General features: G+C 39.8%; 1 protein-coding gene across 3 annotated transcripts in view; it reads left to right on the forward strand.

The window, feature by feature from the left end:
• Positions 1–26,862, forward strand: part of abcc8 (ATP-binding cassette, sub-family C (CFTR/MRP), member 8) — a 164,274-nt gene that overhangs the window by 51,003 nt on the left and 86,409 nt on the right. For all 3 annotated transcript variants that reach the window (XM_059973947.1, XM_059973945.1, XM_059973946.1), the window contains exons 9-10: positions 19,520–19,654; positions 24,305–24,467. In XM_059973947.1, the coding sequence (XP_059829930.1) occupies positions 19,520–19,654; positions 24,305–24,467 (298 nt within the window). The remainder of the gene's footprint in view (positions 1–19,519; positions 19,655–24,304; positions 24,468–26,862) is intronic.

Genomic DNA, 26,862 nt, shown 5'->3' on the forward strand with positions numbered 1-26,862 from the left:
ATGTGACCTTCTCAGAAACTAGGCCTCTATCAAGCTGATGAAACTAGGTCTCAACAGGTTGGGTTGCCTCCAACCTGATGGTATGAATATTGATCTTGTCCTCTGCTAAAAAAAAAATCACTCCCCCACCCCCCCCCCCCCACTATGGTCCACTTTCCTCTGCTATCAGGTTCCTTCTTCTCCAGCCCTTTAACTTTCCCACCTACTGGACTTCACCCACCACCCTCTAGATAGCCTCCTTGCCATTCTCCTCACCTTTTTATTCTGTTATCTTCACCCTTCCTTTTCAGTCCTGAAGAAGGATTCAACCTGAAACGTCAACTGTTTATTCATTTCCATAGATGCTGCCTAACCTGCTGAGTTCCTTCAGCAATTTGTGTGTGTTGCTTTATTTAAAAGTGTTAGTGAGCCTGAGGTGGGAACTCTGAATAATTGCAGATTGTGTTAGATTCCTTTGATAAACATTTGATAAAGAGAGGGTCAGTGATTGGAGATTGATGTAGCAGAGAATACAGATGTACCAAACTTCTTCAAATAGTCAATTTTTGTTCATTTATAACATTTTTACAATTAAGAGTGGCTGAGTTATCTTGCAGACTCAGTGTCCAAATTCCCTACTACAAGAGCACCTCAGATTTCCTCATTAAAAGTTGTTTAAGCTTTTGGAATAGTATTCCATTGGCTGTAGTGTCATTATAACTAAATCACTGGATTATTATAGCAAGAAGCCTGGACTGTCAAGAGTCTCGATTTAAATCTTGCAAATGACAAATTTGAATTCAACTCAGTAAATTAAACTATAATAAAACAAAATATTAGATGGAATTAGTGCTGGCTACATGATACTGGAAATCTGCCATGCTTATCTGGTCTGCTGTATTTGTGACCAGACACATTAATGTGGTTGATAGTGAAATGGGTGCCTTCTGCAATGGCCAGTTGGGATGGACAGTAACTTATGGTCTTGCCTGTGACAGTTACCACCCATGAACAAATAAGTGAATTGTCTTTAGTTAGTGGAACTTTCACTTTTAAGTTGGAAGAACGTGAATTCTAGCATATGGCAGTAATTGAGCACAAGTTGACTAGGTTTTTGTAAAGCGTGGTAAATCATTTGTATTCACTTTAGAGTAAGCCCACTACAAATGTCCATGGATTTCTGTGGCATTCCGTTTCCATTTTCCAACATTGTTGCAGTCAGGTTCAGTTCTGAGATGTTTTTGGAGAATTGGAGAAGAATAGATTAACTAGCTCAAAGAGGATTCCATCATCTGCAGTCTCTTGTCTTCAGATTAACTGTCCACTTGGTTCATGTACTGTATCCAAATCAGCTGTCATATTACCTTTTTAATAGTTGCTGCATTTCAAAAAGTAATTCATTCAAGTTAATGCTATGAGTGTCCTGATCAAAGTTTGTAATGCATTCATTTCATAGCCTCTTTAGTTTATTCATGGAACATCATATTTTAGATTAGTAAGTAGAAAATACTGACCAACAGTGCTCCAGAGGAAATATAAATAGAGGGAAGTGAATGGACTGTATTGAGAAAAATAAAATCAATTCACTTAGATGGCATCAATAGCATTTGTTCCACCTGTAATCCCCTACTCTCCACCCCATCACATACATTCCCTTTATTTTCACACCTTTCCCCTTTCAGCCAAATTAAAACATACTTGTTTTCTCAGTTAGATAGGAAGGCCAACAGCCTGAAATATTAAATCTGTGTCTCGGTCTCAAGATGCTGCTTGACCTGTTGATTGGCTCCAGCACTGTCAAACTTTATTTTTAAAGTTATTTGATATGGAGGATATGAGTAAGAAAGTTGTTCAGAGGTCAGGAAGGACATTCATTTGGCTCCTGCTAAAACGAGTTCCACAATGTTTTGCCACATTGTACATGTGCTGAGCAGCAGTTTGTTTAGAGATGATTGGTTAAGCTGCTTATGCCTGGAACCAATGGGCAATGTGTATGTGGTGCATGTATACATAGAGCACTTTTCCCTCATTGTTCTTATCAATTATAAAATGCTTCTGAATCGTAATCTGATGCAGTCTGGGTCCTGTGACATGCTTGCATTCTTACATTAAAATTCTTGGCAGTCATATACAGATGATTCAAAGTATGATCACCTCCATGCTTCCCTCTGATCACATAGTATTCTGACCTAGATATATCCTTCTTCATTGCTGAATTAAAATACAGAATTTCCTTAGCAGTTAGTAAACATTGTCAGCATTACGTTATTCCAGGTCTGCCACCTCCATGGGTGGTCAATCAAAATTAGCTTGCCACTATTACAAACAGTCCAAAAATATTTAAAGAAGAAATAAATTGTGGAAGTACAGTAGTTCCAAATGATGACAGGAAATGGGTCTTTTCTTGCCCCTTTGTTACAGTGGGCCATCACTACAGGTCTCAGTAGTTGGCATGGAACTGGTGATCTTGCAAAGCCTCATATAAGCCCGGTAACCTGGGAACATAATCAGCATACACTCATTGGCCCCTTTATTAGGTACAAGTGTTAGTAATGATAAAGTTACAATATTCTAAATTGATTAAAAAAAGTTTTAATTTTTAATGGTGTTATTTTAGTGTTAATCCCCAAAGAAGACTGCTGGAAACTTATAGTTTTTGTGATATCAATGTACCCAATGGCGTGACATTCCTTCAAGGAAAAGAGGATAGCCTCTGAGATTTACAAACAAAAGAGCTGCACTATTCCCTTTATTTCCACTGCACTAAATCACCACTGAGAATGCTTAGAATTAAAAGTAAAATTACTTAGAATTTATTTTTGCACTTCATAAAATTATAGGTAGGATGTGCCATTTATTATTTCGGTCAAGAAGCCTTTGCTACCTGCTTCATTAGTGCACAAGACATTGGGTATTGCTAATCAATTGTTGGATGTTCTTTGGTGCACTGTGGAGCCTGAGAAGTTCAAGTAGGGCCAAGTTCTATGAGAATAGCAGAGTTGGATGTATGAGATCAGTCTCCGGGGACTGTTTGCAGACAGTGTGCTGGCTGGACATTGAGGCTCCAATCAAAGACCTGGTACTTGCGTTGTTTGGACGTGAAGGGGATGAAATGGGTGGACAGCTGTTAATGTGATAGTAATGTTGAGGCAGCAGAGGAGATAGGTAATAGAGCTGATCTATGTTATATGACTTGAGTGGGATCTCAGGCCTGAAGAACAATTAATAAAACATGTGTTCCAGGAGCTCTTTGAAACGACATGTTCTAATTTACCTATCATTGTGCCAAAAGGTATGTTGAATGAGGAATATTGTCAGCTGACTTGAAAATTCTGACAGATATGCAAGAAATATTGACAACTGAAACTGTCCAATTGAGTGATTGCAGTGGTGCATTTAGAATAAGAATTGCTTGTAAATGCACACCAAACAGGAGAGAAATCATTTTTTTTTTCTGGAGCTTAGAATTAACAAACACCATTGAATGTCTGAATTTTTAGGCCAGAGTTTCAGGCATGCACATAGATCACACAATATTTGTGGTACAAACCTTCGAAGATAACCCCAGAAATTAAAAGCTCAAAGATGATCATGAAATTCTCATTATCATTTATAACTGGAACAGGTAAATGCTCATCAGTAATACTCCCTTTTGTTGTATTTATATTACATCCCAGGGAAGTGGATGAAAGCAAGGCAGTGGATGTTGCCTACATGGACATTAGCAAGGCATTTGAAAAGGTCCTGCTCGGAGGTTGGTCAAGAAGGTTCAATCACTTGACATTCGAGATGAAGTTGTCAATTAGATTAGACATTGGCGTGTGGGAGAAGCCAGAGAGTGGTAGAAAATGGTTGCTCCTTTGACTGGAGGCCTGTGTCTAGTGATGTGCCACAAGGATTGGTGCTGGGGCCTTTATTGTCTATCATCTATTATTTGCTGCAGGCAGATTTACAGCTTGTTTCGTATTCTTTCCATTTCTTGATGATTGACTTAACTGTACTCTAAGGGATATTCAGTGACTTGGAAATTTTCTTGTATCCATCTCCTGACATGCGCTTTTCAATGTCCTTTTGTGGAGCTGCTTAGAGTGTTCTTTTGTCTTTATGGTGTAGTTTTTGTCAGAATACTGACTCACCAGCCATTGTATGTTCTAGATACAAGAGTATTTTTACTACAATCAATTGCAACACCTTGACTGCACACAGGTCTCCAAATACAGATCTCTATTTAAGGAATCATGTGACTTCTAAAACCAATTGGCTACATCGGTGATGATTTGGTGTGTCATATTAAAAGGGAGTGAATACTTATGCTGTCGATTATTTTGAGTTTTATATTTGTAATTAATTTAGATCTCTTTCACTTTGACACGAAAGAGTCTCTTTCTATTGAACAGTGTCTAAAAAGCCAAATTAAATCCACCGTGATTCAATGTTGTAAAACAATAAAATATGAAATCTTCCGGGGGTGGGGGAGTGAATACATTTTGTAGGCACTGTAATGCATGGCCGCACAGTTTAGAGGGAACAGTGTTAACCTGGTTCCTTTACTAGTAGTGAAAATGACAAATTGTCATTCATTATCTATCCATGATAGCCATAAAGTTAAACTTATGAAAGTATGCAAGAGGTAGAAAGAATGTTCTTCTTGATGTATATGATGATGCTACTCGAAGCTTAAAGATATAAAAGCAATATATAAACAGTTCCAAACCTGCTGTGATACTGCAATACTGTACTCTATTCTCCAGCATTTTTAATAATCAATGTGACTAAAATGTAAAATCTTTATAATTGGCTTTCAAAAATAATTGGTAGAGTAGAGTTACTTTTGCTGTATCTGTATCCAAGGCTTTGTTTTGCATAATGTTTGTGGCATTTAGTTTGTGTGGTAATTTCATAGTTTTTAAGAGAAAGAAGATAGGACTTTACAACTCCCTGACTTAGCAGAAACTAATAGAAGTTTACTGATCATGATTTTAAAAGTACAATAAGGAAGTCATTCATACATTTCTTTATTTTCTTGATATCTATAGACCTGCTGATTGCATACTTGAGAGGTGGGGAGGAATGGCTTAGTCTCCTGCCTCATTTTCACAATATTCATTCAACACAAGGTCCCAGAACACAATCAGGAAATCTCACCAATGCCTCTACTTTCTGAGCAGGTCCAAGAGAGCTGGACTGTGCACATCTATACTCACATCATTCTACAGATGCACAGATCCTAACATGCTTCATCACTTCATCCCAGCCACCCTGCTCATGGACTGTTTCTCCCACTCCCATCAAGGAGGAGGCTATGTAGCATCCATTCCAGGATCACCATGCCAAAGTGTCCCCAAGCAGCAAGCCTGATCAAACCTTCACTCACTAGCCCACCCCTTCACAACCCCCACTGCTGCTACATTATCATTTCCTGTCAGTCGCCGTGTGTACACAAACACTCCTGTGCCTCATGACACTTTATGGATGTACATTCAATCAATGTTCTTAAGTTATCTTGTGTATTTATATTGATTGCATATTTTAATTATTGCATTCTTTACTTTATTGTGGGTTGTTTTTGTACTTCATTGGGTCTGGAGTAACAATTATTTTGTTCTCCTTTACACTTGTGTACCGGAAATGGCATTAAATAATTGTGAATAATTGCGGATAGTGAGAGCCAAGAACATGGTTTGCACCAGGCCTATGAGCAAACACACTGCACTGTGATTTTGTGAAGCCAGCAAAGGTGCTGTGATAATTTGACTTCTATCCTTTATCCAACCCACATTCCCCTTCTATCAATTTGAATCATACATATATTTACTTATCTCTGACTGGTGACCTCCATCAGCACACATTGGGTTTGCTGCTCCCACTGCAGGAACCAGGAAGTTTAGCCCCACTGTTTCCAAAGCAAATAATGTATTTGAAAAGGCATGGTATTCCATTGTATTTGAAAGATAAGAGTTAAAATGAAAGTTATTCTAATCCATGTATAAAACTGATTACAGAGGATTATTTCTAACCTGTTTTTGGACACATATTTGATTGTGGGACACAGGACATGGCAGTATTTAGTTTCTGATGTCATATGACTGGAAGTGACTAAGTGTCAGAGACATGAGCTGCACTAAACTTGATAGGAAACATGTGACAGTTAATAGTAGCTCTAGCTAACAGCCAATGTGAAAATTTTAAAGGTCCAGGAATGATGAACAAATTAGGAATCCATGCTGCTGCCAAAACCCAACAGAAGACTTGTCTTGAAAGTGATTAGTATGATGTGCTTGAGGTTTTCAGATTATTCAGATTGCATTGTACGGGTTGTGATTGCAGTACACAAACAGTTGGAGACCAGTAGCTATAGGGCATACGTGTAACTGGGGAAAAGTCTATTACTCAACTGACAGGGTGCAATTCAATGCAAAGCTCTGCCTTACTCACTGATTACCTTTATTCTTGTTCAGATGTTCTAGTGCTTTAACTTCTAAGTTTATTTTTATGTAATTCTTTATTCTTTAAAATTGTTGAATGATGTTGATCTTGTTCTATGTCATGCCAACACCACAGCAAATTCCTAATACATGTAAATGCATATGGTGAACAAATTTGATCCCTCATGCCCAGGACTTTGGTGGTGTCATATTAGCATCATCCAACTAACAGCTATTATTCTATAAATACTCCAGTAAACTTTAAATTCATATTTTAAGATAATGAACGGGAGTATAATAAATTTCCCAACAAACCTGGTAAGTTTAAATGAGGTACAGCAAGCAAACTACCAGTTAGTTTAAAAGGAGCAAGAAACCAAAGCCATAGAGTAGGCGCTGGGGCCTCTGTGAGTAAGTTTAGTGAACCCTGTCTGTTGAGAGATATTGAAGCTCTGGTTAAGAAAAAGAAGGAATTATACATTGGGTTTTGGAGATGAGGGACAAATGAGTACCTTGATGACTATAAAAAGATTAAGAATTCATTTAAGAAGGAATTCGGAAAGATAAAGAGAGGATATGAGATGGATCTGCCAGGTTAGGTTAAGGGAAATCCCAAAAGATTCTATAAATGTATGAAAAGTAAAGGAGTGATTGTAGAGAAAGTGGATCTCCTTAGAGTTCATCGGGGGTGCCTACACCTCAAGCCATAGGAAATGGATGAGATTTTAAACAAATATTTTGGTATTTACTGAAGAGAAAATCATGGTTCTCAGTAGATAAGGAAAACAAATGGAGATGTTTTGGAGAACATTCATATTATCAGGGTGAAAGTAATTACAACCTTATAGTGTATTAAGTTGGATAAATGTTCAGGGCCTGACCGTGTTGATCCTCAAACTTTGTGGGAGGCTAGAGAAGAAATTGCCAAGGTCCTCGCAGAAATATTTGGTTCATCATAACTCAATGGTGAAGTTCCCGAAGACTGGAAAGAGCCTAGGATTATTCCATTGTTTGATTAGGGTAACAAGGACAAGCAGGAACTACAGGCCAGTCAGCCTGATATTCATGGTCGGGAAGTTATTGGAGGGAATTCTGAAGTACAGAATCTGAATAGCAAGTGTCTGATTAAGAGGAGTCAGCATATCTTTGTGCATGAGAAATCATGTTTGGCAATTCTTTTAGAGTTCTTTGAGAAGATATCCAAAAAGGTAGGGCAGTGGATATTGTCTGTTTGGACTTCAGCAAGGCCTTTGAAAAGATCCTTATGGAAAGCTGATCTGGAAGAATATGTCCCATGGAAAGCTAGTTAACTGGGTTTAGAATTGGCTAGGAAGTAGAAAGCAGCAGGTGATAGGTGAAGGTGATTTCTTGAAGTGGAAACTAGTGACTAGTGGTGTGCTACAGGGGTCGGTTTTGGGACCTGTTATTAATTATTTATATACATGTTTTGAGTGTGAACTTGCATGGCTTGATCAGCAAGTTTGCAAATGACTCAAAATTAGGAGGAGTTGTTGATAATGAAGGAGGTTATCATAGATTATCAGAGGATCTTGATCTTGATCAAGGGATCTTGACTTCCCTTGGTTAGGGAAGTGGGTCAAGGAGTTGCAAATGTATTTCAGTACGGACAAGTGTGAGGTGATGCATTTTGGAAAGTCGACCTAAGTTAAGGCTACATTATGAATGGTAGGGCACAACCAAGAAGTCCAAGTGCGTATTATGTTGAAAGCAGTAGGACAGGTAGACAGGGTGGTGAAAAGGGCATTTAGCATGCTGGCCTTCGTCATTCAGGGTAATGAGTATAGGAGTGGGTCATTATACTGCAGTTTTTAACTCATTGGTGAGGCCACCAATGTTTTGGATATCCTGTAATAGGAAAATTGTGGTTAAACTAGAATGAGTGCAGGACAGATTTATGAGGATGTTGCCAGAATCAGAGGGCTGAGTTTCGGAGGGGTCAGGGGAGCTGGGGGGAGTTAGTTTGGCTAGGCTGGTTCTTTATTCCTTAAAATGTAAGAAATACAGAGAAGACCTTATAGAAGTGTTAGGAGAAGCATAGATAAGGTGGATTATAACAGTCTTTTCCCCAGGGTAGGGATGCTTAAAACCAGGGGTTAGATGTAGGGTGAGAGGGGAAGTATTTAAAAGTGACCTGAGGGTCAACTTTACATGCAGAGGATGGTGATTATATAGAAGAAGCTGTCAGAGGAAGTGGCTGAGGCAGGTACAACTATATTTAATTTAGAAAGCACTTGGATAGGTACATGGGGGGGAGGGACCTGGAAGGATATGGGTCTACCTGGTTGGACAACATGGATGACATGGACTGTACACATGCTGTTTTGCTCTATGATTCTTTGAGTTTAAAGCAAGAGTCAGAACCAGGGCTGAAGTGTGTAAATGGGAGTTCAAATGGGCCATAAAACCAGAATCAGGCCTTTCAGCTCACCGAGTCTGTTCCACCATTCGATAATTGTTTCTTTATTATTCCCTCTCAACCCGATACTCCTGCTATCTCTCTATGACCTTTGACATCTTTACTAATCAGGAACCTATCAACCTCCGTTTAAATATCAGAATCTGAATCAGGTTTAATATCATGAGCATATGTCGTGAAATTTGTTAACTTAGTGGCAGCATTACAATGCAATACATGATAAGTATTAGAAATGAATTACAGTACGTATGTATGTATATTAAATAGTTAAATTCAAGTTTCAAAGTGCATTTATAATCAAAGAATGTATAAATTAGACAGCCATGAGATTTGTTTGCTTACAAACTGTCACAAAGCTAGGAACCCAAAAGAACCCAATTAAAAATAAGACCAACCCTCCCCACCACCACCCTTGCCCAGAGAGAAAGAGGTAAAAAACACAAAATAAATCATATAAACAGTAGAAGCAAGCAACAACAACAACAACAGCATTCCAAACCAAAATGAGTCCTTGGGTCCAAATCCCCACAGCACTAAAATAATATTGCAAAAACAGAAATAATAACAAAGTGAGGTAGTGTTCATGGATTCAATATCTATTTGGGAATCAGATGGCAGAGGGGAAGAAGTTGTTCCTGAATCACTGAGTGTGTGCCTTCAGGCTTCCTGATGGTAACAATGAGAAGAGGGCATATACACAGTGACTTGGCCTCTACAGCTCTCTGGCAATGAATTCCACAGTTTCACCACCCATGGCTCAAGAAGTTCTTCCCCATCTCTGTTCTAAAGGGATGCCTTTTTTTTCTGAGGCTCTACCCTCTGGTCCTAGGCTCTCCCACTACAGGAAGCCCCTCATTCCTCTGAACAGTGATTACAAGCCAAACCATCAAATGCTTCACGTGCATTAACTCTTTCATCCCCAGATTGCCCTTGTAAACCTCCTCAGGGCTTTCTTTAATACCAGTGTATCCTTCCTTAAATATTGGGCACAAAACTGCTTGCAGTACTCCATGTGGTCTGACCAGTGCCTTAAAAAGCCTCAGCATTACATCCTTCCTTTTATATTCAAATATTCTCAAAATGAATGCTAACATTGCATTTGTCCAACTCAACCTGGAAGTTGATATTTAGGGATCCTGATACTGGGAATTCCAAGTCCATTGGCACCTCCAATTTCAGAAATCTCCCCCTATTTTAGGCAGTGATCATAATATGATAGAATTCGCCCTGCAGTTCGATTATGTCAGAAGTACCAGTATTATAGTAGAGTAAAGGGAATTCATTGAGGATGTACCTAGCAGGATAGATGAAGGAGAGTCAGTGGAAGTTGTGTACTTGGATTTTCAGAAGGCCTTTGACAAGGTGCTGAATATGAGGCTGCTTAATAAGGTAAGATCCCATGGTATTACAGGAAAAAATACTAGCATAGATAGAAAATTAGTTGACTGCAAGGAGGCAGAGAATGGGAATGGGTCTTTTCTGGTTGGCTGTTGGTGTCTAGTGGTGTTCTGCAGGGGAGTGTTGACACCAATTTTTCACCTTATATGTCAATAATTTGAATTATGGAATTGATGGCTTTGTGGTCAGTTCTGCAGATGATACAAAGATAGGTGGAGTGGCAGGCAGTATTGAGGAAGCAGGGAGTTTGCAGAAGGACAGACAGATTGGGAGAGTGAGCAAAGAAGTGTCAGATTGAATATGGTGTAGGGAGGTTATGGTTATGCTCTTTGGTAGAAGGAATGAAGGCATAGACTAGTTTCTAAATGGGGAGAAAATTCAAAATTAGAGGTGCAAAGGGACTTGGGAGTCCCTATGCAGGATTGCCTAAAGATTAACTTGCAGATTGAGTCAGTGGTAAGGAAGGCAAATGCAATGTTAACATTCATTTTGAGAGGACTAAAATATAAGAGCAAGGATTTGTGCTGAAGCTTTATAAGGCATTAGTCAGACCACACTTGGAGTATTGTGAGCAGTCTTGTGTCCCTTATCTAAGAAAAGATGTGCTGGTATTGGAGAGGGTCCAGAGGAAGTTCACGAGAATGATTCTGTGAATGAAGGAGTTAACATATGAGGAATACATGTTCCCGATGTTGGGGGCGTCCAGAACCAGAGGCTACAGTTTAAGAATAAGGGATAGGCCATTTAGAACGGAGTTGAGGAAAAACTTTTTCACCCAGAGAGTTGTGGATCTGTGGAATGCTCGGACTCAGAAGGCAATGGAGGCCAATTCTCTGGTGCTTTCAAGAAAGAGTTAGATAGATCTCTTAAAGATAGTGGAGTCAAGGGATATGGGGGAAGTCAGGAAAGGGGTACTGATTGTGGATGATCAGCCATGATCACAGTGAATGGCGGTGCTGGCTTGAAGGGCCGAATGGCCTACTCCTGCACCTACTGTCTACTGAACGTTTGATAGCTCTAGGCATATACCTCCTGGAGTTTAGAAGAAGAGAGGGCAGGAGAATAAGGTTGAGAAGAATAATAAATCAGCTATGATGGAATGGTGCAGCAAATTTGATGGGCCAATGGCCTAATTCTGCTCCTATGTCTTGTTTAGAAAGTAGTCTACATTTTTGTTCTTTGTACCAAAGTTCATGGTCATATGCTATCTAATGCTATATTTCATTCTCCACTTCTTTGCTCATTCTTCCAACCTGTCCATTTCCTTATGCAGACTCCCTGCTTCTTCAACACCACCTGTCTCTCCATTGATCTTAATAGCATCCAAAAATTTGACTTAAAAACCACTAATTCTAACATCCAGATCATTAACATATATTGTGAAAAGCAATCGACCAAACACTGACCCTGAGAAACATCACTATTCACTGGCAGACAACCACAAAAAGCCCCCTTTCTTCCCACTCTTTGCCTTTTGCCAGTCAGTCAGTCTTCTAACAGTGGGCATTCAATACCATGGGTATTTATCTTGTTTAACAGCCTCGTGTGGCACATTTTCAAAGGTCTTCTGAAAATCCAAGTGAACAACTCCCCTTTGTCTATTCACACTTGCTACTTCCTCAACGAGTTCTAACATATTTGTTAGGCAAGATCTCCACTTAAGGAAACCATGATCACCATGCCCCGTTATAGCACTGGTGTGCTGCTGAGAACATGAGAACCAGGGCCCCTATGTGTTAATGGGAGTGGCTAGGTGCCAAACCAAAGGATTAATGACCAATGAGATAACCGATTTATGGGGTTTTCCTGACTCCTTTCTCAAGGAAAAGAAGAAAACCTTTAAATCGTATTAGTAGAATTATACCCATGGGGTGATTGGGAAGGGTAGCACCTCTTAGATGGGGGGTGGGCTTGTCGCACTCCTTGGAGTGGCTCATCATCTATTGGTCCCCACCAACGCCCAGCTCTCACCTGTGGCTCCTCGCACCTGTTTGCATGCGACAGTGGCCAAACCCCGGGCAAAGGCTTTGACAGGCCGGCTAAATCAGGTGAGGGTAGCCAACGCATCTATAGGAATTTGCTCATCCCAGCATCTGAAGACTGCTTCGGTGGATCAGGCGGAGGAAACCCGGGGGTTCAGCGGCTGAGAAGGCGTTGCAGCAGCGCATTGTGAAGTGTGTAGCGCACGGCAGAGCACTTAAGAAGACGCGGCCATCCAATGCAGCCAAGGAAATTGCCAGACGTAATGATTCTTTGTGCCACTGGATTCTGACTTCTGAGGCCGAGAAAATGGGATTGTCTCTGTGCAAGGCTTTTCCACTTTAATATCTTTCATGCACTGGTTACATTGTGCAACAGATCGGTTGGTGGCTCAGTGAGATCAGCGCCGAGCTCGAGAATGGAGGTGCCCAAGCTCGACTCAGTGGCAGACCACCCCCAAGCGCACTCTCCATCCACGCTGGGTTGATGTCGAGTTCACAACTCGGCCTCGTTAAAAAAACATTGCCACCCTTCAGAAAGTAGTCTTCCTCGGACCCCGAGAGACAACCATTATTACTTCCAGAAGAACCAAATTCAAACTGAACACTGGCAAAGTTTACATGCCAAACTTTCTGGAACTTTCACATTGGATGTTTGGGTTTTTGTAAGTTCTCACATCTCCTGTTTTCTCATCAGTATCCTTTGTCAGCAAAACAAAATCTGACACTTTATGCTTCACAAGAATATTCAGTGAATGTTGCCAGTTCAGTGCCTGTTCATTTTGGCAACTTTTAAGTACTCAGCAACAGTGGTGCTGAATCAGAACTCTTCACAAGACAGGAGTCAAACAGGTCTGCATCACTGCACCCTCCCGATTTGCCGTATTAATTGCTGTAATCCTTCACCTCAGTGGTTAAGAACTGTCACAGGAGATCATAATTGCATGTAGAATTTTTAACCTCAAGGCCAAGAACTAGCTCAGCACCACCACTATCATGGAGCTTCAGTATGTAGACGACAATGCCATTGTAGCGCACTCCAAAGACCGCCATTGTATCCTGAGTGCCTTTGCCAAGGCTTGGGTCTTGTTTTGAATGTAAAATATCGCCCTTGAAAACGTAGTTCACTTTCCCTACCCTGGCAGCATTCTCTCCTCAAAAGCAGACAATGACTGAGAGATCAAACACCGCCTGATTAGTAGTAATGAAGCCTATGCAAGATTAAAGATCAGAGTCTTTGAAGACTGCAACCTACAGATCCAAACAAAACTTCTGGTCTACATTGGAGCTGAGTTGTGGACCACTGATGGTAGACACCTGAAAGTCATGGAAGAAAGTATCGTACAAAAGATTTTGAGGATCAGCTAAAAGGACAGGTGCACTAACACAAACATACTGGAGGAGACCAACATTAACAGTATTTCCACCGTGATAAAACAACTGCAGCTCTGATGTTATTTGGATGACAAACTCAGATCCTTTACTCCCAGCTGAAGGAAGGTCAGGGAGCTCCTGGTGGGCAAAGGAAATGCTTCAAAGATAACATCAAAATCACCTGAAGAAATTCAGTGTTACATCTAAAAACTGGGAAGACACCACACTCAATAGATGCACCTGAAGGAAATCTGTTGAAGAGGGAGCTGCACTACACAGGAGTGACCTCAACTATGCCACAGAAAATAAGCGCTTGCTGCGAGTGAATGAACAGCCAAAATACCCAACCATTAATCACAACTCCCTCTTACTTCTGTCCACACTGCAGCAGAATACATATATTGATCTCAGAGCAGCCTCTACAGCCACCTGAGGACCCACCAATAGACAACCCCTTAGGGGAATTTCTAGTCTCGAATGATCACACTACTACTTTAAAGATATGAGAATTTATTTATGCTTATTTAAACTGTGTAATAATAACCAGCATATCCTTTCTGTTCCATGATGCTAATTATGGCTATTGTTAATTTGGGTCCTCCAGAGGCTCAGTTGTAAATGATTGATTAAAAATAACCACTGACTGCATATGTGAAGACTTCCATTGCTGAGCATTATAAAAGCAACTAAATGTGTAGTTTAAAGACTAACAAATTATTTTTACTTGTGAAAAAGAGACTAACCAATACCATTATGAGAAGTAGAAAAATTAATACTGGTGACCATTTATAGGAAATGGTGTCCGGAAAGCTAGGCAGAGCTATATTTTTCCTGGTTGTTGAACAATCATTAAGCTTAGGACAGCTGATGAAGATCACGTTCCAATAATAAAGTGTCTGCACTCAACTTAGCATCAGCAGATTCCAGTTAATCGGCATTCCAGTAGCAAGCAGCTGCTGTGAAACTTTATCTTGTTTTCACATTTGCGATCTGAGAGTGGATTTTAGCTCTCAACAGTGGTGAAACCAGACAGCGGAGGGTGTGTTATTTATTATATGCTCCACAAGTGAAGCTATATAGTATTAAGCTTGTTGTATGATAGGCAGCTAAACTATTATTGGCCACTTTCTATGGTAGCTCTTTAGTGCTACACAGAAATAAAAACTATTACATTTAATATATTTGTACTTCATGCACGTCATGTCCAAATCATTCTGAGCTGTCTGCAGACTGTTATTTTATTGATGTGCATTTCAACAATAACTAGTAATTCTTGTACCTTGTATATTCTTGTAGATTCTTGTAAATCAGCAAATGTGCCATTCTTTATCTTAATCTGTGAACACTGTCAAGTATGAAGTTCATGTCACGTTCATGTCCAGGCTGGTTATTAATAATATTCACTAAATACCTCACACAGAATGCTTGATAATTCTTTCCTGAGGCCAACAGATGAATCGTACTTGGGTACATATTAGAGACCAGCATAGAGCCAGGTAACATTTGGCATCTCTCTAATCCTGACACAATGCATGAACGGCCTCGTTCCACGCTGTGTCACTCTATGTCAGTAATTCAATAAGTAAGCTTAACTCTGGAATTGAATATAAATCCAGTTTGTCTCTCTATCTTACTTCAACACTATGTTGCACTTTTTAAGAAGTGGAGAAAGAAAGGAAATGTTTTGTCCATGGCGTAAACCAAGCCATACTTGGTTGATGCCAGTGTCTGACCCAGTAGGTACAGAAATCCTCCTCACTAACAGCTGGGGGCATGCTAAAATGGGAAGAACAATCTTGCAGATAGGTCAAGCAAAAGTCTGATTTAAACGGTCTGATATTCCAATCATATTTTGCCACAATTTCCTCTATCACCCTGCCTATTTCCTATTCCATTGTGATAGAATAGTGAGAGTGGTATGCAGTCATAAGCCAGTGGCAGCTATTTGCATACACTTGATGTCCAATTATTTTGAATCAAATGGTAACAGATCAAGAAAACCCAAACACGAGGAGATCTGCAGGTGCTGAAAATTCAAGCAACACACACAAAATGCTGGTGGAATGCAGCAGGCCAGGCAGCATCTATAGGAAGAAGTACAGTCGATGCTTCGGGCCAAGACCCTTCGTCAGGACTAACTGAAAGAAAAGATAGTAAGAGATTTGAAAGTAGGAGGGGGAGGGAGAAATCCAAAATGATAAGAGAAGACAGGAGGGGGGAGGGGTGAAATTAAGAGCTAGAAAGGTGATTGGCAAAAGGGATACAGAGCTGGAGAAGGGAAAGGATCATGGGATGGGAGGCCCAGGGAGAAAGAAGGGGGGAGGGGAGCACCAGAGAGAGATGGAGAACTGGCAAAGAGTGATTGTGAGAGGGGCAGAGAGAGAGAAAAAGGGGGAGAATAAATAAATAAGGGATGGGGTAAGAAAGGGAGGGGGGCAATAACAGAAGTTAGAGAAATCAATGTTCAGATCAAGAAAACCCCTTGGTGATGCCCATCTCCATTTGTTGGTGAATCCCCACTCTTTCATGCTGAAAATTATTTGCCTTAAGGAGTGAGGTTCACAAAATGGCACAGAAAGAACTAGGTGGAGAGCTCCTGCGTGAAGTGAATCATTGTGAAGTCAAAGGCCCTTCTGTCACTCAGGATTTTAGCCTTTTGCCTTGTCCCTCCATTTTCCAGGGTACTTAATGGCACAGATACAGATCAGGCAGCACACACTGGGTATCTGTGAGTGATCTTCCATTGTAAATGCGTTCTATGTCTAAATCAAATTCATTGACAAGCAAAAAGAATGCACACTATACATCTTATACTGTGCTGCTAAAATGATAAAGCCACACTGCATATATGACAAACTGTTGATGCAACATTTTAGAGTTAAGCAATTCTTTAACTGACAAATCAGATCTGATATTCTGTCATGTCCCATCATGAGTATTGATAAAAATTAAGAACCTGACAGAAGAGGCTTCAAGAGCTTCTCTGTCCTCAATATTGGCATATGATTGCAAATGCCAAACTAAAACATTCGTAAGCATCTTCAACAAGAAATGTCAGGTGAAAAATCCAACTCACTTCTGATACCCCACCATCACAGATGTAAGTCATCAGCCATTTTGATTAAAATCACATTAAAATCCCGCTGAATTTACCGGAAAATTAATGATTTCAAAGACTTCTGGATATAGTGCTGAAGACTAGAATCCCATATCAGCCCTGCTTAAAATTCCAGCCAAATTGTCTACTTAGTAATTTATCAATGTCTCTAACTAATATAGATGAATTTGTCAGGTAAATCCTACCCAAATCCAATTCTGTCCATTGTAATTCCTCCTCTACCATTCTCACTCATCAGCATAGTGATGGTGGGTGCAGTTGAGAATGCTGTAAAGTCACAATTCTCAGTTGCCTAAAGATTGATTCCCAGAGTGTTGGAATCAGGGAATTCGCGTGTAATTAAAGTCAGCAAGTTTGAATTTTGTGCCTATCTGCAGCCTTAGCAATAGACAGAAATATTTTTTGTTGGTGGAAGTCATTCATCTCAGCCATTTCTGCAGGAGTCTCTCAGCACAGAGCTGTACTGCTGCACTAATGACTTTTCTTCCATCATGGAGTCAGAGGTGAGGATGCTTTACTGATAATTGCAATGCATAATTCTTAACTAACAAAATTGTCAAGATTTACATACATCATTTGGACTTGGGTTGATAACTGAGAAGTAAGTTATATCACATGCGCCAGATGAAACTGGCAGTCTGCAACATCCAAGGATCTCGCTATTCGCTCATTGTTCATTGACATTGAATCCCCAACATCATTGAAGGTAGTAAAAAGAGGAAGGCAAAATCACTACTACTTGGCCAGAAACTTAAGAATCAGATTCAGATTCACTCATTCTCCACATGTATATCAGAACATTTAGTGGGAGCAACCAACGCAATGCAGGACTATGCTGGGGGAAGCCTGCAAATGTTGTCACACGTTCTAGCACCAACACAGCACATCCACAATGTTCAGCAGAACAACACAAGCAACAACAACACAGCAGGACAGGCACTTTTCTTCCCTTGCCACCCACTCAAACACACAAACAGGCCTCCAACCCCAGGACTAACTACCTCCGGGCCTCCAGTGGATTCATGAACTTGCAGACATCCGGCTTCAGCCATAGACCCTCAAACTTCTGAATTCATTGACTTTGGTCTTCAACCTTAGGGCTTCGGACTTCAGTACTGAGCCCAGGATTCACTGATGCTAGAACCCCGAACTACGAATTTACTGAACGAGCGAGTCACTAGCTCTTTTGCCCCCTGCCCATACAGACCTTCAATCACAGGGCCCATGTACCTTGGGGTGGAAGGGGGTTGTTCACTGACCTGGAGGGGATTATTAGCCCTCATCCTTGCTGGACCTTCACAGTGCTTGTGATCTGACATTAGGCCACAGGGATCCTTGGCCTTTGAGCACAGAACAGAGGCCTAGACTCTGGTCTGACCTCTAACTGCCCCACATCTCTGTTCCTAAACCTTAACTTGACCTCTAACTCCCCGCTCGCTCTTCTCCCGAAACCATCCCTACAAATCTAAAATACAACTCAGTCTGAGCCACGATCTCAATGACTATAGAAATGAGACACCATAGCAACATTAACTGGTTGTCATAAAAATCCGTCTGGTTCACAGACATTGTTAAAGGAAAGGAAATATGCAATAATGACCTAAGCTAGCTTATGTGTGTGTTCACATCCACCACTGCAGTTGATTCTTGCCTGCCTTCTGAATTCTGGGCATTTAGGGATGCTGGCAATGTCCATGAATGAATCAGAAATAGAAATATATTGAGACCTGGATAATGCGCATCTCTTCACTACTTAAACATTTCCATCATTTCCAATGCATGATTTGATGGAATATACTGCAATGCTATTCAGTAACATGATAAAGCAGCATATTTCAGAATTCCACAGCCCAGTTCACTTCCTTCATCATCACTACAGTATAGTTATTGTATTTACCATGTACAAAATGCATTGGGGGAACTTGCCAAGTCTTTAGCAGCTCCTCTCACAACTTTGCCAGCTAGCCTACAGGAGCAGCGGTGAATGTACAGTGTATATCATCACTTGTTTTCCTTCCAAGCCCATGTTATTTTGGCTTGCTCATTTCTTCAAATCAGAGCATTGCAATCCTGGGCTTCAATGTCCACAGCACTATGGGAATACCTTCATCGAACTGCCTGAAATATTACAAGAAAGGCTTCACCAACTCCTTTTATTGGTGGGTTAGGAATGGGCAATAAATGTAGCCTTACCAGGGATGCCTATACTCTGTAGATAAATTTTAAAAATCTTCTGTGAAGCAAAACTAGGATGAATGTGAGCACAAAAGCCATTAAACACTAGTCTGAAAGTCTTTCACCCACCACATATGGTGTCACATCTTTGTTAATAAGCTCTGATTTTCTTTATCCCCATTCCTCACACTTCAGATGAGACACCTTCCATTCCATTGTCAATTAACATTTCAGATTACACCATCAACTGTGAAATATGGACTGGTCTCTAAATAGCACCAAACATGTGTGAACAGGAATGCAACTTCTTCTGATTTATAAATAATCTCCATTGTACTCCATGTTAGATTTACTTCTCAAGCTTCCAAATTTAGTTCAATTAACTTGGGATTCCATTCTTGCAATTAAATCATTGTCACCAACTTCATTAACAATAATGTTGTTGGAAATGGTAACGATGGAGATGAATAGGCTTGTTTTTTACTTTGAAATTATTATAGTGATCCATTGTTATTTGAAAAAATGAAGTTATTTTTACATTAAAGTTGATATAACAGCAGATTTTTTTCAGCCTATTGTTGCATTGAAGAATTATTATGACTCCTGTGTAAATTCTGTTTTCTTCTGTTAACAGATCATTGTAGGTGTGCTTCTTCTCTATTACCTCCTTGGAATTAGTGCCTTAATTGGAGCAACAGTAATTGCATTGTTGGCCCCAGTCCAGTATTTTGTAGCAACCAAATTCTCTCAGGCCCAGAGAAGCACATTGGTGAGTATCATTTCACAAAATAATAACCCTGGAATAATTATTGGCTGAACCAATAATGTTCATTGGAATAAATTTGGTTCCTTTTAATCTCTTCAACACTCAAATATGCTACATTTCTCAATCAGGTGGACAAGCAAGTGACTTGCTTCCAGAGTTACATCATCATTGTTCTTAATGGATAGAGTACATGTGTTCTGCACAAATTAGTCTTGGTGCCAGTTCAACCATTATGACAAAAACATCTTCTAATTTGTGCTTTCCTGCTAATGATCCAAGCTCAAGTGGAATTTTTTTTTTTTTGCTGCAGCAAACTGGCTTGAGCTGTCCCAGTGTGTGACAAAATGATAGTGTGATAAATTGTCCTTTTCTATAAATTGTGAGTTCATCTGAACATATGTTCAAGACCGCGTGCATTTTTAGTAATTATAGAGAATATTAGGATTTCATGGGCTATTGGGTCCTAACTGATTATGACTTACATCAATGGAAAATTCAGAAAATGCTTTTCTAAATTTACAGTTTTAGAAAATGTTTAAAAATGATGAAGTATGAGGAAGGTGCAATGCTCATGTAGTATGAGATCATAAACATAGGAGCAGAATTAGGCCACTCAGCCCATTGATTCTCCTCTGAAATTGCATCATGGCTGATGTATATCCATTTCAACCCCATTCTCCTGCTGTTTCCCAGTAACCTCTGACTAACTAAGAACCTATCAACCTCAGTTTTAAATGTACTCAATGACTTGGACTCCACAGCCATTGAATTCCAGGGACTCATCACCATCTGGCTAAAAAAAATTCCTTCTCACCCCTGTTCTAAATGGACGTCTCTCAATTCTGAGGCTAGTCTTTCCGTTCCCCACTATAGGAAGCATCCTCTCCACATCCACTTCATCCAGACCTCCCAATATTCGATAGGTTGCAATGAGAACTCCAGTGAGTACAGGCTCAGAGCCATCAAATGCTCCTCATAAGTTAACCATGTCATTCCCAATATCATTCTCAAGAAACTCCTCCAGATCCTCTCCAATGCCAGCATGTTTTTTCTGAGACAAGGGGTCCAATTTCAAAATGAATGCTAAATTTACATTTGCCTTCCTTGCCTCTGACTCAACCCAAAAGTTAACATTTAGGGAACCCTACGCAAGGACTTCCAAGTCCTTTTGCACCTCCAAATTTTGAATTTTCTCTCCATTTAGAAAACAGTGTATGCCTTTATTCCTTCTACTGAAGTGCATAACCTTACATTTCCCTACACTATATTTCACCTGCCCATTCTCACAATCCATCCAAATCCTTCTTCAGACACCCTGACCCTCCACCTATCTTTGTATCATCTGCAAACTTAGCCACAAAAACATCAATTCCATCATCCAACTTAATGACATATTATGTAAAAAGAAGTGGTCTCAATACCGACACCTGCAGAACAACACTTGTCACTGGTAGCCAACTAGAAAAGGCCCAGTTTATGCCTCCTGCCAGTAAGGCAATCTTCTAACCATGCTGGTATCTTCACTGTAAAGATATGGGCTCTTATCTTGTTAAGCAGCTCCATGGGCAGCACCTTGTCAAAGTCCCCCTGAAAATCTAAGTAAACAACATCCGCTGACTCTCCTTTGTCTATCTTGCCTATTATTTCTTCAAATAATTCCAACAGATTTGTCAGACAAGATTTCCCCTTAAGGAAACCCTCCTGACTTTGGCCTTCTTTATCCTGCCCCTCCAAGTACCCGATACCTCATCTACAACTTCCCAACCATTGAAGTCAGGCAAACCGACCTATAGTTTCCTTTCTTCTGCCTGCCTCCCTTCTTACAGAGTGGAGTGACATATGCAATTTTCTAGTCTTCCGGAACCATTACAGAATCTAAAGATAATTTCTAATGCCTCCACAATGTCTTCAGCCACATCGATCAGAATCAGATGGGTGTAGTCCATCTAGGCCAGGTAACTTATCTACCTTTAGACCTTACAGCTTCACAAGCACTTTTAACCTAGTAAAAGCAACTACATACAGTCACTTCTGCCCCCTGACACTCCCGTCCACTCTCGAGTCTCTGACATAGTGCTAGTGTCTTCCACAGTGAAGACAGACACAAAATACTTATTAAATTCATCCACCATTTCCTTTTCCGCCATTACTACTTCTCCTGCGTCATTTTCCAGCATTCCAATATCCACTCTCACCTCTCTTTTACTCTTTATATGTCTGAAAAAACTCTTGATATTGTTTTTGATATTGTTTGCTAGCTTACTGTCAGATTTTGTCATTTCCCTCACTATGTTTGTTTTTAATTTGCCTCTGTTGGTTTTAAAAACTTCCTAATCCTCTACCTTCCCGCTAATTTTTGCTATATTATTTGCCCTCTCTTTTACTTAGATGCTGTCTGTGACTTCCCTCATCAGCTATGGTTGCCTCATCTTGCCTTTAGAATACTTACTCATCTTTAGGATGGATTGATCCTGCACTTTCTGAATTGCCCTCTAGAAACTCCAGCCATTGTTGTTCTCCTGTCACCTTTGCTACTGTCCCCTTCCAATCAACTTTGGCCAACTCCTTGCTCATGCTTCTCTAATTCCCTTTACTCCGCTGTAATACTGACACAACTGATCTTATCTCCTTCCTCTCAAACTCCAGGGTGAATTCTATCATTTAAAATCCCGGTATACCAAGGGTTCCTTACTTTAAGCTCTCTAATCAAATCTGGTACATTACGCAGTACCTTATCCAGAATCGCCTTTCCCCGAGTGGGCTTAACTATAAGCTACTCTAAAAAGCCACCTTGATGTGTTCTACAAATTCCTTCTCTTGGGATCTAGCACCAACCTGATGTTCCCAACTCACCTGCATATTGAAATCCCTCATGAATAACATAATATTGCCCTTATTACATGACTTACTATTTCTGATTGAGATTTATAGCCTACATCCTGGGTACTGTTTGGGGGCCTGTATATAACTCCCATCAGAGTATTTTTATCCTTGTAGTTTCTTAACTTCACCCACAAGGATTCTTCATCTTCTGAACCTTTGTCACCTGTTTCATTATTTTACCAACAGAGCCACCCTACTCTCTCTGTCTGTCCTTTCAATACAAGTAATGCTCTTGGATGTTAAACTCCCATCTGTGATCTTCTTTCAACCACATTTCGGTGAAGCCCACAACATCATAAGTGCCGTTTTCTAGCTGCGCTACTAGCTCATCTTTCTTATTGCATATACTGTGTAAGTTCAAATATAACACCTTTGGTCCTTTATTCATCACCCTTTTCGATTTTGCCCCCATGTTACACTTTACCTCATCCCACTGAAAGCTATTTTCCCCTATCATCTTTCTGTCCTACCCTGTATAGTAGCATCCATAATTCTTTTCATAGGGTGTCATGGAGATAAAGCGTCATATAGGACAGAAACAGGTTTCTCAGCTAAACATGAACCACCTTTCTGCACTGCACCAGTCCCATTTTATTCCCTCCACATCCTCAAAAACCTTCCATAAACTCTTATCACTCACCTGAATACTAGGGGCAATGTAAAATGGCCAACTAATCTGTCAAACGTCACATCTTCGGCATGTGGGAGGAAAGCTGAGGACCCGAGGGAAGCCCATGCATTCACAGTGAGAATGTGAAAATTCCATACAGACAGCACCAGGGGCCAGGTATGAACCCAGGCACACTGGGTCTGTGAGGACGCCATTCTGCTGCCCAATAGCTAGGACACTCCTACTGCACTGAAATCCTACTTCAGTTGCATTTTTGTGCAAAGTATATTTGACAAAAAATTCTGTAGGGATATTAGATGGGCTTGGTAGCCCTATGTTGGCAGATATTTCTGTCATCAACACTTCTTTGAAAGCTTCAGTGGAGATTAAGTCTTAAGGAAATGAAGATAAGCAGCTAGATTCTCCTTTTCAAGGCAACATTCAGGAAAGTTAGTATCTGATCCTATGAACCTATGCTGTAAGCAGAAGAGGGAGGGGTACCTCAGCTCTGAGAAATCCTGCAACATTCTCCCATAAAACCAAACAACTATGAGTATGAGGAACATGAAGGTGATATGAGGTGACTTATTGGTGGATAGGAATGTTCCAGAGGGAATAGTCAATTTGAAATGCTGAAAGGAAAGGGAAGGAAGGATGTGTTTGGTAATAACATTACACTGTAACTGCACCAAATGGCAGAAGATCATTCTTGGAATGTGGAGGCTGGTGGGGTCAACACAGGGGGAACCTGGAAGGAAAGAGGTCTGTGAGAAGTCATGGACGAAATGAAATAGATTTGTTATCTTATTTTCATGGGGAATCCACAGATGAGGTAAATGGAGTTATATTCTCATTTGAGCATTGGTAAGTAAAATAGAGAAAAGGATTGGTACTTCAAAAACAAAATAATCAATGTAGTTGAATTTATGCCTCTTAGCCTGATTGGTCCTGAACATTGTTATCTCAGTGGGGAAGTGCTCCATAGAGCAACTGTAACATTTAAAATGTTAATAAACAAAATAAATTAAAGAGTTTGAAAGAACAGCATCACACGATGTTTGAAATACTGAGACCTGGGAGAAGAATGTTAAGGTTTTCAGCTATCATGATTGTTTAATTTGTTTATTTCCAAATCCTGCTACTGATTGTTCGTATTTTAGGATTACTCAAGTGAGCGCTTGAGGAAAACTAATGAAATGCTACGAGGAATCAAACTACTTAAACTCTATGCTTGGGAGCAAATCTTCCATAAAAGTGTAGAAGAGACTCGACACAAGGAGCTCACAAGTCTCAAATCTTTTGCTCTCTACACCTCCATATCTAGTAAGATATAGTTTCTGCTCCATTTGAAATGTTACAGTTCCAGTTTGTTTCAATTGTGTGCTTTCATTTTTTGAATAATTGAAGCTATAATTTTAATCCTGGACAGCAGAAACAGTAAATATAAAATGCTGGTGATCTTCGTAGAGATTAAATTGAAGTACTTATTCTTACTCTGATTTTTCATATGACCATAAGCACTGGTATGAGTAATGTAAAAGCCCAATAATGTGTAATCAGTACATAACTCACTCAGTCATTAGTACTTAGATTCAATCTATAGATATACTATCAATCTTATTACTTGTCTGTTAGACATCTGTTACTGGAGGTGCGGAAAAGATATGAGGCCAGAATCGGGGTTAACAGGAAGAACATCAAGGATCTAGTAACTACAGTGCCTTTAAAATATATTCCCCCCCCCCCCCCGGAAGTTGTCATGTTTTATTGTTTTACACACAGTGTATTTAATTTAGCTTTTTTTGACACTGATCAACAGAAAAAGACTCCTTCGTGTCAAAGTGAGAACAAGTTTCTACAAAGTGATCTAAACTAATTTCAAAAGTAAAATGCAAAATAATTGATTGCAAAAATATTCATTCCCTTCAGGTCGATATTTAGTAGATGCACCTTTGGCAGCAATTACAGCCTTGTGTCAGTGTAGATAAGTCTCTGTCAGCTTTGCACATCTGGACACTACAAATTTTCCTCATTCTTCTTTACAAAACTGCTCAAGCTCTGTCAGATTGCATGGAGATTATGAGCAAACAGCCCTTTTCAGGTCTAGCTACAAATTCTCATTTTGACTTGGCCACATCAGGATATTAATTTTGTTGCCATTCCTATGTAGCTTTGGTTTTATGCTTGGGGGGTCATTGTGTTGCTGGAAAACAAATCTTCTCCCAAGTCGCAGTTCTCTTGCAGACTGCATCAGGTTTTCCTCCAGGATTTCCCTGTATTTTGCTGCATTAATTTTACCCTCTATCTTCACAAGCCTTCCAGGGCCTGCTGCAGTGAACCATCTCCACAGCATGATGCAGCCACCAGCATGCTTCAAAGAAGATCTAAATTAATTACTAATGTAAAACACAAAATGATTGAATGCATAAGCATTCATCCCCTTTAATATGAAACACCAAATCATCACTGGTGCAGCCAATTGTTTTTACAAGTCTTTTAAGTAGTTAAATGAAGATCACCGTGTACAGTCAAGCTACTTCAATTGATTTTAGTTAAAATACACCTGTATCTGAAAGGTCCAACTGCTTGTGAGTCAGTATTCTGGCAAAAACTACACCATGAAGACAAAAGAACTCTCCAAACAACTCTGCGAAAAGGTTATTGAAAAGCACAAATCAGGAGATGAATACAAAAAAATTTCCAAGTCCCTGGATATCCCTTGGGAGTACAGTTATGTCAATCATCAAGAAATGGAAAGAATATGGCACAGCTGTAAGTCTGCCTAGATCAGGCTGTCCTCAAAAACTGAGTGACCGTGCAAGAAGGGGACTAGTGATGGCTATCAGACTAGATGCTATGTTTGGCATAAGCCAAACACCGCACATCATCGAAAACACACATCCTACCTGAAGCATGGCTGCATCATGCTGTGGGGATGCTTCACCTCAGCAGCCCTGGAAGGCTTGTGAAGATGTTGTAAAACAATAAAACATGAAAACTTCGAAGGGGAGGTGAATATGTTTTAGAGGCACTGGAAGTATCTGGAATGAGAAAAAACAGAAGTTCAGATTGTGCACACTACCTTTAAACTCACTGTGTTCATTGGAAAATTTGTGTTGCTACTGTGTAACTTGTTTTTAAAAAAGTGAAGTAGTTATTTGCTAGGGTAAGAGAAATATCTAACAGTTTTTAAAAGTTGTTGGTACAGCACCACAAAAGAGCTGAGGGCACCAGATTACCTAAGAGGAATTCAATAAGGGAAAAATTAATTTTATTATCCCTTCGATTAAAAAAAGCTAAAGTTAATTATGCATATTTTATACAGTTATATAATGTCAAGATATTATAAAGTTGGGATTATACTTCCTGTTTTGTGTTTCACATGTTGGTTTGGTATCACCAATGTTGTAAGATACCTGTAGATTGACATTTTTAAATGTAACTTCATTGTACATCATAACTAAAAATAATTGCTTTGAGAAAGTTCTTATGTTTTGAAATGAAGTTCATTATATTATTCCTATCTGTATCATTAATGACAATTCTAGAGCATATGAATGAGGGATAGCATTATCAAAGGTGATTTCTTCTGAGTTCTCTTGTTTCACTGACAGTCTGACAGTGACTACAGAATCAGAATCAGGTTTAATATCACTGTTGTGAAATATGTTGTTTTGCAGCAGCAACTTGTGCAATACATAATAAAAACAATAATTTA

This window comes from Hypanus sabinus, chromosome 7, assembly GCF_030144855.1.
Source record: "Hypanus sabinus isolate sHypSab1 chromosome 7, sHypSab1.hap1, whole genome shotgun sequence".
In the NCBI taxonomy this organism is placed as follows: Eukaryota; Metazoa; Chordata; class Chondrichthyes; order Myliobatiformes; family Dasyatidae; genus Hypanus; species Hypanus sabinus.